Source organism: Hippichthys cyanospilos, chromosome 7 (genome assembly GCF_059441005.1).
Source record: "Hippichthys cyanospilos isolate Australia breed blue-spotted pipefish chromosome 7, RoL_Hcya_1.0, whole genome shotgun sequence".
In the NCBI taxonomy this organism is placed as follows: domain Eukaryota; kingdom Metazoa; phylum Chordata; class Actinopteri; order Syngnathiformes; family Syngnathidae; genus Hippichthys; species Hippichthys cyanospilos.
In genome coordinates, this window is record NC_142375.1 from 3,284,305 (window position 1) to 3,301,439 (window position 17,135).

At 41.8% G+C, this 17,135-nt stretch overlaps 2 protein-coding genes across 4 annotated transcripts; one reads left to right on the forward strand and one right to left on the reverse strand.

Annotated features, from left to right (window-relative positions):
* On the reverse strand, positions 1 to 3,339 carry fbxo48 (F-box protein 48). Its single transcript, XM_088419108.1, is given in 3 exon segments — positions 1 to 162; positions 3,139 to 3,267; positions 3,269 to 3,339. Coding segments are annotated over 3 exon segments (351 nt in total). The 5' UTR covers positions 3,329 to 3,339.
* Positions 3,340 to 5,226: 1,887 nt separating this feature from the next.
* On the forward strand, positions 5,227 to 12,442 carry aplf (aprataxin and PNKP like factor). 3 transcript variants are annotated; one of them, XM_088420604.1, is made up of 11 exons: positions 5,227 to 5,363; positions 5,512 to 5,614; positions 6,313 to 6,384; positions 6,449 to 6,603; positions 6,685 to 6,784; positions 8,264 to 8,378; positions 9,987 to 10,069; positions 10,747 to 10,901; positions 10,965 to 11,078; positions 11,156 to 11,202; positions 11,281 to 12,442. In XM_088420604.1, exons 2-11 carry the CDS (start codon positions 5,522 to 5,524, stop codon positions 11,400 to 11,402), a joined length of 1,056 nt encoding a protein of 351 aa, XP_088276730.1. In that variant the 5' UTR covers positions 5,227 to 5,363; positions 5,512 to 5,521; the 3' UTR covers positions 11,403 to 12,442. The 3 variants fall into 3 exon arrangements, with proteins under 3 accessions (XP_088276730.1, XP_088276729.1, XP_088276731.1); XM_088420603.1 differs by having other exon boundaries at positions 10,747 to 11,078; XM_088420605.1 differs by lacking the exon at positions 5,227 to 5,363 and having other exon boundaries at positions 6,690 to 6,784; positions 10,747 to 11,078.
* Positions 12,443 to 17,135: the final 4,693 nt, after the last annotated feature.

Genomic DNA, 17,135 nt, shown 5'->3' on the forward strand with positions numbered 1-17,135 from the left:
TCAGCCGTCCAGCTCAGCCTGCAGGATTTACCCCCAGCATTTGGCATTCATGGGCGCCATTTTCCTGCCGCGCAGATCGACGGCCGAGGCCATGTTGCTATAGCGACCCCGCAGCCGGTCCAGCTTGAAGCAGCCGACCAGGTATTTCTTCGCCAGTGACTCCTGCACCCGCATGCAGAAAGCACAGAAATTCAGACTGTCATTTAAAAACACATTTAATAGCTTCTTTTTGGACCATCTAAACATTGCAAGGTTTAACTTTGCTGCAGAAACCAAAAGCCGCAAAGTAGAGTGATTTCTTTTCTGCATTTGTTGCTTTTTTCTTTTTTTCCTACATTTGTTCCAAAATTTTGCTCCAAAAAGAAATACAAAAACACTTTTTTTTTGTAAACCTACAATGAAGTTAAAATCTGTAGTTGAGTGAAGCCATAATAATCCAAGCACGTGAGGGAACGCCATAATGCTTTCAATAACGAGGTTTCAATGCTTTGCTCTCAAACACACCTGATTCAAATGATTAGGATATTTTCAAGCTCACGTAGAGCTTGCTAATAAGATGATAATTTGAAGCAGGTGTGTTGAGGAGAAAAACGGAAAACATGCAGGATACCGGCCCTCTCGGACTGGAGTGCGAAACCTATACCGTAAGGTGGACATGTCCAAAGTCCGCCCCGGGGGCCAAATGCGGCCCATGGTCAATTTCCATCCGGCCCGCAGCCTCCGTCATAAAATCAATAACATCTGGCCCGCATGGAGAATGAATACATTGGGCAGCAGCGCTGTTACCTGCGTGTTAAATGCTGTCATCTCTAGGCTCAATTAGGAACAGCAAATTAGTATACAGTATGAGTGATGAAGGAAATTCATATTTTTCAAATTCAATATATCAATAAAATAGTGTGTACATGGAACTGTGTTATTCTAATAAAGATTGAGACGATGTAATGTCAGTATAAAGCAGATATGGTCCTGGCCCAGGGGAAGTGGGGACAAGTCCGCACCTCCAAAAGGAACAGATGGCATCCCCCGACCAACATTACACCAGGAACAAAAGGCTAGGTGTGGCCTTCAAGAAAAGATATCAGTCAGGGTTTTATGGTGCTCAGACTTCCTCCCGCTTCAAAGAATGGCCGGCAGAACAGACTTTTGAAGACACCATCCCCACGCAAACAGACCCCCACGCAAGCACACACCGACAGGCACGCACGCACGCACACACACCGACAGGCACGCACACACGTGCACGCACACACTTGCATTCCACAGTGGGACTAACTGCCGCAAAAGGGTATAAGAACTGAATGTTGAAGGTGAAACGTTGCCATTTTCTGCTCCGACCTGTGGCAGGACTGGCCCGAGGCCTCGTGTACTTTCCCACTCTGTCTGGATTAAATCAATTGTTTCACTATGTTGTGGTATGGGCGATCTTTCAACAAAAACGAACATGCTAGGAACTAGTTTAAGGCAAGAAGCTTTTTCTAGATTCCTTCAGTGACTGTGTGAGCCCCTAATTTTCTAAAATGGCGAAACTCAACAAAAAGAGGAAAGTTGAGCTGCAGTGAGCTGCGGTCAGCACCAGCAGCTTTATATCGCCAACTTTTACTGAAAGCTGGATAAGTTTCCGAGAGATTCCAGCATTTGGTAAGAAAATGCTAAGCTTGTTCGGGTCGACGTATTTGTGTGAGAAGACATTCTCTGTTATGAGCTTAAATAAGAGCCGTGTGAGGACACGGCCAGCGGACTCTCACAAGACATCTTGCGCATCCATACCACTACCATAGAGCCACACCTGGCCTTTGTCCTGCACTCCAGATCTCAGTGTCATCCATCACACTTATGCGGACAAGTCATGTTTCATTCACGATAAGTCTGAAAACTTTGTTTTCACTCCAGAATAATAACCATTTAAAAAATCCAATCAACATTTATAGTTACTAATTTTATATTTTAAATGAGCCCTGCACTTGTTGATATGACTATTACTGGTTCATTTCTCCCTTTTTGTATTTAAAAATTCTATAAATATTACACAGCCATGGTGAGATATTTTTTGTTTTAAATGTAATTTGCACCCAAGAGTACAATTACTTCTGTTCAACTGTTACAAAAAAAGTTAGTGTTGAAAGAAGTGAAAAGTGAAAGTTAAGTGAATATTCAACTTCAATATTTAATGTCAATTCAATTTTTATATGCATGTTTCAAATTAACCAACACATGCTTAAGATAGATGAAATGAAAATGAAAAAACAAATGTTAAACACAGAACAGCTCGCTGAAATGTATTTAAATTAATTGCTGTTATATGTAAAGAACGCCTGCCAAGGCTGGCCCCCCCTCCATTTTTAACACACCAAATTTGGCACCCTTTGCTAAAAGTTTGGACACCCCTGCCGTACGGTATACATGTAAAACTGTAGGACGTAATTGCCAAAAGTAATGCTGATTTTACTTAAATGATCTTGTAGCAGCAGCCTTTAGGCTGCAGGTGTGGAACTCCTTTTCTTGAGGGCCTGTAATGTGCATGTTTTCAAACCTTCTCTCTCAAACACACCTGATTCAAAAGATGAGGATTATTTTCAAGCTCCTGCTAAGCTTGCTAATAAGCTAATCATTGGAATCAGGTGTGTTGGGGAGAGAAAACCTGAAAAACATGCAGGATACTGGCCCTCCAGGACAGACATTCTAAACCACATGTGTGGAACTCCAGTCCTGGAGGGCCGGCATCCTGCATCTTTTAAGGCTTTCTCTACACAACACACCTGATTCAAAGGATTAGCAAGCTCTGCAGGAGCTTGAAAATGATCCTGATCACCTGAATCAGGTGTGTTTGGGAGAGGTTGGAAAACATGCAGGATACTGGCCCTCCAGGACTGATGTTCAACACCTAGGAAGAATACGCGCAGGTGTCAAACCCTAGTCCATGCCGTAATGTGTTTAAAAGGAATCGAGTAATTCAGGGGTGCTCAAGTTGGTCCGTTGCATGACATGGCACTACATGGGAGGAAAAAAAAAAAAAACTCCGTTGGAAAAAGACCGTTGCTTGATTTTGAAGTTTTTAGCCCCCAAAATTGTGAAAGGAGAGAGAACAATAATACTGTGATTTATTTATTTATTTATTTTTTTTCAAGAGCCGCTCACTCTCTGGGAGCAAAACACATTTAAGTAGATTGATGTTGCGACTATGGCACGGCAGAGCATGGCGGCGGCCAGGCAGTGGGGCCAACACAGCTGCCAGCCGCGGCCGATGATGGCGTTCCAAAGGCGGGAAGGTGGCCGAAGCGCGGCACAGGCTGCGGGCGTCCAGCTCCCCGAAGATCTTCATGCTCATCTAGGTAGAGAGGCTGCGGTCTGAAGTCCTGCCTGAGCCGGCTCATGACCACCTGAACAAAAAGCACGACGCCCTCATCATATTGCAATTGCGTCATCGCGAAACGTTTCGCATGCGTCGTCGTTTTACTTCACTAAGTTGGACTAGCGCAGGGGCAAGTTGCTGCTCGCAAACGGGTTTCATTTGGCCCACGAGGGGATTTTGTAATGTCAAGTATGAAAATGAGCTGAATTTTTTCAATAAATGAAAAATGTGATATTTATTACGATCAACTCTTTCAGTGCCGTTGACGAGATTTTTCATCAAGTAGGTTGAGACAAGTATTCTTGTGAATGAATAGATGACACTCGTAGCCAGCGCTCCTCTTAATATTACGCCAATCAAACACTGTTGTAGTTATATAAATCCGCAAACTCTTATTTTGCCATCAAAAACACATTCTCACTGTTTTTGTTCATATTTTATCCAAGGGAAGATGTTTCAGATGCTACTATTATTTTTGTGTGTGTCACTGTTGCACAGAAAAGACATCTTTTCATAAAAAACTCCTTTCCTCCTTTTGTCCAAAATTGCTTGGTGTCACTATTTTCAAACAGTTATTACTAAAGAACGGCGCAGGGTAGACTCTTACTTTTTTTTTTTTTTTCTCTGTAAAGAATGGAATCCAATCCAATCTTTCATATGCTACCACCAATGTCTAGACATTCGTATAGACATAGACATAGACATTCGTCCATTTTCTGGGGCTACATATCCTCACAAGGGTTGCAGAATTGCTGCTGCCTAACCCAGCCGACTTTGGGCACTAGGCCGGGGACATCCTGAGCTGGTTGCCATCCAATCACTGGGCATCATCACAATGGGCACACAAAGACAAACAATTATTCATGCACCCAATCACACCTATGGACAATTTAGTATGTCCAATACACCTGCCATGCATGTTTTTGAGGTGTGGTAGGAAGCCGGAGCCGTAGCGATGTTGTGCTTGTACAATTTTGAACAGAATTAAAAGAGAATAACAAATATGAAGTTGTTGCTTCAAAGTTACATAAGAATATTCCATGATTTTAATGGTCCCGTCCACTTGGAAATATATTTTCCGCCAAGCAGCCCGTAAGGTAAAACGAGTTTGGCACCACTGGATGTTAAAAATAAGGATATCAAAGCAAAACATCTAGTTTTGAAACGGAAAATGTATCCGTCATCTATTGGAAAAAGTGTGTAAAAACAAAGCGTGTGCAACCAATTTCTTCCACGTCTATTTTTCGTAGTATTGTCCCTTATTATTAATAATAATAATAATGATAATACTAATAACAGTAATAATAAGTGCATGTAGTTTGTGATTCTTAAAGTAAGTGAAGCTTTTGTTGCAGCCCTCTGACAAAATCCAGAACATGTTCGTTCTGCAGATGTGAGCGTTGTTGTGTCCATTTTACGTGTGGACACGAAAGTAAAAACAAATCATATTAATAATTCCAATTCGAGGTGTAGCACTGCATTCGGTTAGTTTTTTTTTTATTATTATTAGAACTGCTAAGGGTCGCGAGTCATTATTTGTTGATTTGTCTTTCTTACCCAAGGGAGCAATTTGTCTTGTCCTCCTACGTCTTGTTTACATTTCGACCAGCAAGTACCAACGTACACAGGTACTCAATTGCGCATGCGTACACATAAATTGACAAATTAGAAGTACAGTGCTTTATTTAAAATTGACTTTAATGTTTTTAAGGCATATATATATATATATATATATATATATATATATATATATATATATATATATATATATATATATATATATATATATATATATATATATATATATATACACACACACACACACACAGCATATGCCTTAAAGACAAAATCGAGGTCCGTTCCCATTGTGCGCATGCGCTCTCTCACCCGGAAGTAACGTTGGTAATGTGTACCGTCATAAACTTTGACTTGTTTATCTGTCGTCCTGAAAAAAATTGTGAAAGGAGAGAGAAATACATTCAACAATCGAGTTTTATATCAACTAAACGTTGTAAGTTAGGCTGACTTTATTTCTTAATTTTGTTTCAAGTCCACATAAGCTTTAAACACGAATCAAAGACGAATCGTTCTGGTGACTGGACACGAATGAGGAAACCTGTGTGCGTGTGTGTTTTCCACATGTGAAATTCTGCTTCCAGTCCGCGGAGAATGTCCGATTTCGAGCTCGTCCCGTTGCACGGCGGCGATGCCATCACTCTTCCACCGGGAGAGACGGTCCTGGGCCGGGGTCCTTTCCTCCGAGTGAGTGGCCATTTTGCCTCTTTTCAATATGAAGTGCATAGATGCAAAGTCCTCACAAAGACAGCGTGTGTCATTTTCATTTTGCTCATCCATGCATGTGGTGCAGTTAGCAGAGTCCCCAAAGTTGAAAACGTGGCATGTTGCTGCTCCATTTCGCACTTGGTGGCCGTGCAGGCATAAAAGTACAAAATAAAAATCAATACATCATAGGTGATAATTGCTTACAAATGTTATAAAATGAGTATGAACATGGGTCCTATTTTTATCCTTGTATTTTTATTTCTGATCAGTTAAGCTCATGATAAAGATAAAAATTCCCACGTTTTGACTAAATAATACACTTCAAACTCTTATCTTCCTCGTAAAATTGAACGTCTCATATCCTTAATTTACATATTTTCTCTTTGCAGTATGATAAGCTTATCTAATTTGTTGCATATTGTCAAACAAACATTTTCATAGTGCTTGTTGAGTATTTTGTTTTGAAATCGGACACCCCCACCCCCTCCCTTTCAATATTTGGCTTATTATCTTGTAGTACAGTAAATGCTATGGTTCAACTTGAAATTCTGCAAGACCAGCAAATTTGAACAGTACGCGGTGAAGAAATGCATTTTTGCATGCCATTTGTAATTTTTGAATGCATACGATCAAAAAGTCAAATATTTATTTTTTGGTTGTTTATTTTTGTGCATGAGGTGAGCGACAAGAGAGTGTCTAGACATCACGGTGTCCTGGACGCACGCAATGGACAACTGCGCCTCAAAGCCGTGAGTGGCCGTCGCATCTCGGGATTAGGACAACGATGACGTTAATGCTAACGCTGACAATCAGACGCACTGGAACCCGTGCTTCGTGCAACGGCGTGCGGGCGAGCGGCCTCGAGCCCTGCAAAAAGACACCTGGTGCTCGCTGGAAAGCGGCCACATCCTGTCGCTGCTGCCGGGTCAACTCATGTTTCGAGTGGCGATGGCGGGCAGCACCCCAGGGTAGGCGTCATCTTCCCGTGTCTCCGCTCGGCCTTTTGTCCAATGCCTCCCGCTCAGGCCGCCTTCTCTCCTCGCTCGCAGACCAGACGGCGCCAGGCAGGACCCCACGCTCGCCCAGAGAAGCCCACCCTCTCCTCCCAGCTGTCATGGCGGCCATCCGCAGGCGTGGTCCGCTCATGAGGTTTGTCTCATGACTACAACAAATGAGCTACTTCATGACTTCCTTTTGGAATTGAGTATTTACATTGCGCACCAATTGGCTCTTGGGGAGCGTTGTTTCGCTTAAAAGAGCCATTCAAAAGTCTGGCTTTCAACCTATTTTTCGCTAACCTGGCTTCATTATCACCCAACTTGGGCTGACTTTAAAAGGGTCAAAACATTGTCGAATATAAATATAGTTTGACTTTCAACCCCTCAAAATGTTGCTAACGTATACATGTATACAGTGCTCCCTCGTTTTTCGCCGTTAATGGGGACCGGAACCCCCCCTTGCGATCAGTGAAAAACCGCAAAGTCGTGTTTGTGTGTGTGTGTGTGTGTGTGTCCCGCCCCGACGGAATTTTCATGCATGTATATATATATGCATGTACTGTATATTATGTATAATAGCAATTACCAATAACGCATACTTTGTTTTATCTGATTTTTTTTTAATAACAAATATTTCTTAGTATAATATCCATACAACGCTTATATTGTATGAATACGTTTATATTCTATTAATAATGTTTGATGACTTTGCTGATTGTTTTTAATACGTTCCCTTTAGTAAAGCACCATCTAGTGGCTGCAAAACGCAACTATCTAGTGGATGCATAATGCAACCACAGCCAGTACTATGGTTTCAACTCTATGTGCGCCTCATAATCCGGTGCTCCTTATATATGGCATTTTTTAGAAACTCGGCCATTCATTGATGGTGCGCCTTATAATCCGGTGCGCCTTATAGTGCGGAAAATACCGCACTTAAATCTTAAATGATTAAACCTTATGCAGTATTTGTACTGTTTTCCCTTTCATTGAGGGCATGAGTTGTAATCTACTTTTGGGGCGACCATGGAGTGACTAACTGCCATGGTCGCGCCGTTTTATATAGGTCGCATGTTTTTATATAGGCGTGCCTGAGAGCCGTGCTTCCTCAGTCACACACGCTGGACGGGAGACCCAAATTGGAAAGGCTTGCAGAGCATTGTAAATCGCTTACAGAGATTTATTTTGTAATAAATTGGAATTTCAAGTGTAAGCTCTAACTGCTATCATGTTTAGGCAGCTACAGGCTTCACTTTAATTAGACTTCCGGGCGCCGCTAATATAGCCGCACCTCTCTGTGATGATGATTTTGTGAAGTATAAAAATTAGCTCAATTTTTTTTTAGTAAAGGAAAAACTTGGAATGTTTTATGATTAATAGTCATGTAAATATTTTATGATTAATAGTGATGTTGTACTTGTTTTATTTGGGACAGTATTAAAAAAGAATACTACATTTTGAAGTACATTTTACAGTTTGAATATATATATATATAATATAGCATGAGCTTATTAGTCCGGCCCACTTAGGTATAGATTTTCCTCCATGCGCCCCGCAACCTTATATGACCCTTGTTGCCTTTTGGACTTGATGTAAAATGGTAAAGACTGATGGCATGCCACGCACGCAGGAAGCGACGGCGGTGGCGACGCCTGGGCCCCCTCGCAACAAACGGATTTTACCTCAGTGGATGCTGGCGGTCGTCAAGTCGCCGCCCTCCCCCGGTGCTTCCGACATCTGCCAAGGTAGCACACCACACCTAACAATGGCAAACTGTAGTTTTTCATATTATGAATTGCACCGGATAAGACACACCAACAAAAATGAAACGGAAAATGAATTTTTGTCATGTATAGAGCGCATCAGAATATAAACCACAGGTTGTAACATCAGATATATGTGCAGAAGAATGCTACATGGAAGTTTTTCCATTTTTGTTTGCATTTAAATGCAACCTCTCTTGCATTCACTAGTGGAGAGTACTCCCAGGTGGCGAGGAATAAAGCGTTTCAAACTCTAAATGAATACTAGGACAGCATCTTATTATGCATCTGTCAAGCATGCAAGAAACCTTCATAGTGCGCTTCACTATCGGCAATATAGCTTTTTTGAAATATTTTTTAATAAAAAAAAAAGATCCGTGATGCACTAAGGGCGCAATAGGCGAGGCGCGATGTGTGTGTGTATATGTGTGTGTGTATATATATATATATATATATATATATATGTATGTATATATATATATATATGTATATATATATATATGTGTATATATGTGTGTATATATATATATATATATATATGTATGTGTGTGTGTGTGTGTGTATTTTAGTCCTATTTTATCTCTTTTGTGGCTACTATAATTTGAAATTTGAGTATAGCGCCTCTTTAATGTTCATGTACCAATAATGACAACCACCAAAATCAACACAAGATTCAACAATTCAAACAATTCAACATGGGTTACAAACAAAATATTTTTCTCCTAATAGTTCAGATATGTGAAGTTCAAGTATTCTCGGAAGAGGCAAGGCAAAAATCCCTACCACAGCCGAGGTTGAGGCAAACTGGCATGTCGTTGGCAAGGATTTGGAGGCTTGCCAGAAACTTGTCTGTGTAGAGTCTTAATCTTGATGTGTTTTTACTTGCTGCTTCGACAGCGTTAGCACTCAGAGCTGTTGACAGCCCGGTGAATTCTTACTGACTCCAATCAGGGAACAGGTGTGCCCCTATTCAATCAGGCTATGGTGGTTGCCACTTCCTCCGTGGGAGAGGGGCACACCAAACCATGCTGATGTGAACAGGTAGTCTTTAAAATGTGAAATGTTCACCTAAGGGATGTATATGTTCGCATTTATATACATATATGGTATATATTTATAAAAATATGTACGTATATAGATAGGTAGACTGTTGTGTTAGTTGTTGAGGCTAACATTAGTTTGTTTTTCTTTTCTCCTTTTGTTCTATATATATATTTGACCAGGGTTACATCAGCTTTACCGTTCTGCCAACCAATAGCAGAGTTGTAGTGACGCGTGCAGGGACAGAAAATAAGTGTAATTACCTAAAAACGCCTGCAGATGGAGGCGGAACAACACAAATACAGCCAAGCCCCTAGGGTCATGACAGTTGCACTGAAAATGTCATAAAGAGGGGATGAAAAAAACTCAGTCTTCCACGTCACAACATAAAAATAACGTGAGTCATTGTAACACGAGGTCCACTGTGTATGTATGTATATATGTATATATATAATATATATATATATATATATTAGTATAGCAGAAAGTGTTGAAAAGCTTCATTTGCTCATGTGCAATGGCAACATGTCTTCCTTTGTGACATCAAAGGCACCAAGGGGAGCCAAGGGCACCAGCTCAGCGAGGACAAGGACAAGACCAATGTCAAGAGGAGACGCAAACTAGGACAAGCAGTTAAGTGCGCAACAATCGCAAACAGTGACATTTTGACTTCCATGAGCCTCTTGTAGCTGTGGGTTGTGAAGAACTTTTTATTTTGCCCATCAACTTTTTATTTTTCCCGACTGTTTGAAAAACCATAAAGCACATAGGGATCCACAACCAGTTTGCAAATCAGAAGCCAATCCAGCCATTCAGACACAATTCATTCAGTCATTCAGACACAGTTTGGTATCAATCCAAGTTGTTAAACGTGAAGATTGTTTGCATTTCTAATATTTTAGGGAGTAACCTACGACAGACGATTCACCTTTGCGTACCACATAAAATCATGTCAGTCCAATCTGCCCTCAAGCAGATACCTGTGCTGTAGATGGTCATGTAAGGATTTGAAAGAATCTACAACCCTTCTCAAGAAAAAAATCATGCGTGATATCAGGAAAGAGCTGTTGTCAAAGTAGCACCCCAATGACCAGTAAAGAAATACATTAACATGTTTTTAGGATCGTACGCCTACTGTATAGCATCAGGCATTTTTGAACAGGAACTCTCTTCATAAGAACACAGGGAATTAAAAAAACAACTTAATAATTTAGTTAACTATAGTAAAACATTTTAAATAATTTCCAAAGAGGAGCCGAAACAGTCTTTCGCAACAAGCTTAGGCCATGATTCTTTTGCTTACCACTAGAGGGAGCAGGCCAAAGCAAAGGCAGATGAGGAGCGAACTCAGCCGGGGGCATGCGACGTCACCGCCCTACCCAACGCGGGCTCACCGGGCCAAGAACTAGACCGGTCTTCGTCCAGACCACGACGGGCGTGTCCTTATGGAAAAGATTGCTACAGGTTGGAATGGGCGGGCGCTCTAGTGCCTCGGCCCAAACGTCCCACTTCTCTGCGTCCTCTCAGGAAGAACCCGCTGCACTTTGCCGAGCACAGCCATCCTGGAGACTGGGACTACGAGGAGGAGGAGGAAGAAGAGGACGGGCCCGAGGAGTGCCCATATGGTGCTGAATGCTACAGGTGGCAGGCATGCGCTTGACTTGACTGATGAAAACTGGCTGCAATGATCCATTTTGGCGTGTTGCTTTTGTGCGTAGGAAGAATCCCCTTCACCTCAAACAATACACGCACCCTCCCGCAGCAGGTACGCACACACAACAAACTACACGAAAAGACGCTCGGCCGTCACCGCGCTAGCAAATCGACTTGTACTTCCCGTCAGCGCGGAGACGGCGGGCCCCCCTCAAGTACGGCTCGGCGTCCCGCCCAGATTCGGACTCCGGCGGCACTTTCTCGGACAACGACGGCGATTCGGACTACGTCCCTCCCCCCGACTCTGACTGAAGCTTCCTGCGTTGAAAGACTTTGGGCAGATCAGAATAAGCTTTTACTTTGAGTCATCACAAATCTTTACTGGGACCCAAGCGCTGCGTTTACTCTGAATATGTCCAAAGCTGGTTTTACGCTGACTCAGGGAGCATGTGAGCTCACGGGGAGAACAAGTCAGAGACTTTTGGTCAATTGCGCCTGCCCTTGGTAACTGACCCGCCGCTAGCTTTCAATGAAGGGGCCCAGATTTGAAACTTTCCACAGGTAAATATATGCATAGAACAGGTGAAGTCTTATTTTTGACACGTTGGAAATTCCATTTCTTCGGAAATATGCGATTTATGGAGGCTGGAAGTGAAACTGCATGTTGACGTCATTCTAAAGCCGAACTCCACAAAATAACAACAAAGCTAACATGGTAGCCATCAATAATGTGATCAGAGGCGGAATGAAATGAGAGGCCTTTGACTGACATCCAAATGAAGCAGAGCTGCCTGCAGAGTAAAAGACCTGTCAAGAGAGTGCGCATACCAACGCCCGTTCCCCCTATCGAACGCGTCCCCTCAGGAAACCGCGACAATTCCGCTCGTGAGTGAGTTATTTAATACAAATGTCAATTGTACGACCGTGGGCTCCGTAGCACACATATTCACCATTTTGTTACTGTCAAAGTCATAAATGAAACATTGCTGGTTACTTGGTCAACTCTGTATAAAATATGTCCTTCCCCAACCCCGGAAAGAAACTCAAACTAAAAGACGTGAAAGTCTCCTCGCATAAAGCGTCCGTGTAAACAACCATTACGGCCATGGTTTCCTCTTAGAACTTGATGCATGAAAGGCATCTTCCGGTTTGTATTGTACACTTTTATTTTTCCTCCGCACTTCCGGTTTTGTATATATAAAAGGTAGCTTGATTGTTGGCACGGAGCTTTGAACGGTAGTTTTGTTTGAACGGTAGCCAGCCAGCCAAGTCCCTCCGAAGAGGCAAAAGGTGTGTTCTCATTACCTGTTTAAATTTCACTTCATGTGCGTTTGATTACAATCGGAACAATGTTTTGAGTTTATGTTTGTACATGTTTGAACATTGATTTCAGCTCTTACGGTGATGAAGGTGACGGTGATCCAGGTGCATGCAATTACGGTGAAAGTGACAATGATGGCAATGATGGACAATGTCGCTCATCAATAAAAGATCAAAATCACCAGTAAAGCGTCAACCTTGATCGGGGAGTCTGCTACAGTCGGTGTATCTACAACCCTGGAACAAAAACCAAATTAAAAGACGTAGAAGTCTCCTCGCATTAGGCGGCCGTGGCATTTACACTTGCACGGCCACTATGGGGCGCTGTAGAGGTCCTACGAGCCTTTTTTTTTTTACATTTGTTTGAGCTGAAATGCATCAATGAAGTAAAACACCACCTATTTTAAGGGTAAGAAACGAACACTGGAACATGATGGTTTATGCTTGACGCTCCGCAAGCTCTGCCCGGCTCCACACGACAAAATGACGTCATTTCGGGAACCACGCCTCTCCGCACGGGCCAGATTTTTCGTAACGTGTACCTTCTACAATTTCTTGACAAACATGGTGGATGAATGCTTACTTAAGGAAGTTCGCCGGTACAAACGCCTTCATGATATGGCTGAAAAGGACTACCGTGACTTAAATACCATAAACAACTCCTGGCGAGCACGCACACGGCGGAGAGATGAGGAGTCTGTTAAAAAAAAAAAGAATTTCAAATCATCTGAAAGCTTGTCTACACATAGCTGGGGTTCTTGCAAACTGGCACTGAACGTCTCCGGTTTGCTTTGTGGTATTTGTGGTCGCCCCTCCCCTCCAAAAATCTGATCTTTCAAAACCTCTGGCCGAAGCGGAGATTTGGTTGCGCGTAGCCACCTTAAACTGGAGATTTGAGTTATCGTGCTACTCTCTTTCTGATTGGACAGAATTTGGTGACTTGGCATGCTAGTAAGTGAACGAAACCTCACTGTCTACGCAATGTCTTTAAATAAACAACGAGCGGCAGACTATGCGGATTTAAATAAAATGGCTACATGTAGAAAAGGCCTAAATTTACTAGGATTCTCTACTTGTTACTTAATAGTGTTGTTTGTAAACTTTTGACCATTTATTCGATATCAAGGATATCAGCCATTTGCATTTTTCACTAGTTTGGTCTTTGCCGGCACTAGTTGGACGTACATCCAAACTAGTTATTAGCTTTGTCTTACTAGTTGTACAAAAACGCCGACTAGTGGCTAATTTTCAACAAGCAGTGGCACTTTTGTCCAACAAGTGTTGATTGGTTGCCCAACTAGTGAAATCAAGAAACATACTTGTAGTGCCAATTGCCCAGCTAGTTCGCTTTTTGATGCACATGTGGCACACTAGATTGAACTAGTCATGTTCAAAGTCTTACTAGTTAACTAGTAAGACATAAAAGCGTCAACATGTTAACTAGTCAAACACAGTTTGTTCCTACATGTTAACTAGTGACCTCTGATTTCCTCCGCTAGTTTACTAGTGACAGCCGGAACACCCACTAGTGACACTAGTGACAGACAAATTACTGACAAGTTAACTAGTGTGCTCCCCTACATCCCTTGATATCAAACTAGTGAGTGTCAAATGTTTTACTAGTTAACTACTGACGTGCCAAATATCCACTTGTTATACAAGTGGGACAGTTTGACCTCACTAGTTATACTAGTGAGACCCAAAATGCTCACTAGTACAACTAGTGGATGCCAATACACTCGTTTGTCAACTAGTCAAAGGGTATTTTTAGTTCAACTAGCTAACAAGTGATGCCCAAATGGTCACTAGTAGAACAACTGGACACATTTTGCTCACTAGTTGCACTAGTTACACCAAATGCTAATCAGGGGGCGGGAAAGACAAAAATGATGACAACTCCTATTGGCTCTTAGATAAGTGCTCCACCCAGCAAAGAGTTAACCCTGTAAAGCCCGAAGCTGCGATTCCACAGTTGTTTACTGTCCTGGGCTAAATATCAATACAATATATTAGATCATGTGTCACTTTACTGGTTTATTTTTTTGTTGTTGATTTTAAATTCTGAAACTCAAGACTATCCAACTTCATTTGTTAAGCACTTTAAAACAACCACAGCTGAACAAAGTGCTATACAGAAAGATAAAAACATCGTAAAAACAGACATAACAGCTCAAAGACATAAAAGTTAAAACTGATAAGACAAAATGTGTGCAGGACCTCAGAGAGGTAGGGAGGGGCAAGACCGTTCAGGGAATTTAAAAGTAAATAAAAGGATTTTAAAACGAATCCTAAAATGTACAGGAGGAAATGTGCTCATGTTTGCATGTGCCTGTTAAAAGACGTGCTTCGGCGTTCTGGACCATCTGCAGACGGGAGATGGCCGAGGCACTGACCCCCACATAACGGGTATTACAGTAGTATGAACAATAACTACGCAGATCTCTGCCGGAGCAAATACTTTTATGAGTTTCAGAGACTTATTATTTACTGTTCTACTGTATATAAGCCATCCATTAGTGGAAGACCAACATTTTAGTCACACAGGGTTCTTCTTGAGACCCACTCACCTGAATGTCTTTTCTCTCCTGTCTCACAAAACTAAAATAAATGGGCTATTATCAGGCTTCTGCTGTAAACTGTGTTGTAAATGCAGGTCTGGGAGAACTGGAGAATGTTTCGCAGAGCAACGGTGTCAGCGGTGTACTTGTTGACATCCGCACCTTGTCTTTCATTATCTTTACCATGAAAACCAACAAAATAAATACAGTCAAATACAAAAACGGAGCCCTGGCTCCTTACTTTTGAACAGAACCAATTAACGTGCCTACAGGTTTCTACGGTCTTTATTGAAATCTGATTTTTTTTTTTGACAGCATGTGTGATCTCTGTTAGATGTTGGAAGAAATTTTAATTGTTGTTTCACCAATTCTTTTCAGACTTTTCATGTCTATACCAATTTAAAATACTTATGTAAAAATATTTCAATACACAAGAACTATATACAACAAATGTAACAACAGTGGATATTAAAAATATTAGAGACAAATCTCTCAAATCATATCGGATATGATGATGACAAATGCTGTGCTTCTCCTCCTGATGTTCTAGAACTATACTGAGTTGGGCCTCCCTAAAGACTAAGACTAAAGTATGTATACCAGTAGTGGTATTCACGCCTTACTGGAAGGAAGGTTGTGCTATTGCAGGATTATTTATCACAGGTGGTATCGTTGGTGGAAGTCTTCGCTCTATGAGTGCTTTTTAAATGAATCATTTTATACAAAATAACACTTTAATACTAATGTAATATGTCATTATTTTCTTGTAGTTCATCCAGTTTTCCCTTTACTGTACATTTATGTTTTACAGGTGGGGCTTTGTGACACATGCTGGTATTGATGGTAATTCCAGGCTAATAACATACCTCAACTGCAGCACAGACAACACAGCTTTGACAGTGTTGAAATATTTTGTCCAAGCCACTTGCTTGTATGGGTTACCCTCCAGAGTAAGATCAGACCACGGTGGGGAAAACACTTTGGTTGCTCTTTTAATGAACCTTTTGCAGGGGGAAGGACATACAAGGCACATTACAGGCAAGTCTGTACATAACCAACGTATAGAACGCCTTTGGAGGGATGTTTTCCACCAGGTTGTGAACTACTTTTACTTACTTTTCTGTTCATTTGAAGATGAACAAATATTGAACCCTGACAATCACATTCACAAAATGGCCTTACAAGTAGTGTTCAAGTCAGAAATTCAAAACAAACTAGATAAATTCCGATGCGCTTGGAACAACCATAAAATAAGAACAGCAAACAACCGTACTCCAACACAAATTTGGATGGAGGGCATGTTAGCCAACAGTGATCATGAATCAACAGCTGTCAACAACGTCTTTGGCGATGACCCTTACAGTAATGAAAATTTGGAAACTGGCTTGGCGAGACATGGCATACAGCTCAATCAAATACGACAAAACAGTGAAGACCTTGAGCGATCAGTGATTGTGTCACAGCCACTCAACAACCTGAGTCCTGAACAACAACAGGATGTTCACAATTCAATAAATGGAATATTAGACCTGAAGGAAAAGTATGTGGTGTGTGCGAGAGAGATTGGAAACATTTTAAACAGAACATAATGTAATGCCTGACAATTAAGTTACAAAAATCGATTTAGAGCACAGAAAAACGATGAGCATGCAATGACAGGAGTACGAGCGAGCGCCAATGGCTTTTGAGCACAGGCAAAAAAGTCGCTCAATCGACATTTGTTTTTGCTCGCTTGCGACAGCCGTCTCTCCCTCGCTCAACATCACGCTCGCTCACCATTGAGCTCTTGCTCACTCGAGTTGTCTTCTCCGCACGCTCGATGTTGAGCAAGCGCAGCAGCATGATGTTACACGAGTGATGGAGGGCTGTTGCAAGCAAGAGCAAGATGTTGGCGAGGGAGGGACGGCTATGGCGAGCGAGCAAAATGGAATTTTGAGCGAGCAACTTCTTTGCCTGTGCTCAAAACCCATCGGTGCTCGCTCAAACTCCTCTAAATACTTTTTTCAGCGCTTAAAATCTTTTAGCGCGCTCAATTTTTTTCTGTGCTCAAAAATCTTATTTTTGTGCACTCGCGCTTGTGGCACAAATGTAACTCAACAGACAATGACTACACCTTTCCAAATCCCAAAGAGTCTCCAATTGCCTGGGAAAGCATCTGATGCAGGTA

Excerpts from the sequence above, each read along its gene's own strand:
- aplf (XM_088420603.1), top strand. The coding sequence starts at position 5,522 with ATGTCCGATTTCGAGCTCGTCCCGTTGCACGGCGGCGATGCCATCACT. Across the intron at positions 6,385-6,448 it reads GACAACTGCGCCTCAAAGCC|ACGCACTGGAACCCGTGCTT; the intron begins GTGAGTGGCCGT and ends GCTGACAATCAG. Across the intron at positions 10,070-10,746 it reads GACGCAAACTAGGACAAGCA|AGGGAGCAGGCCAAAGCAAA; the intron begins GTTAAGTGCGCA and ends GCTTACCACTAG.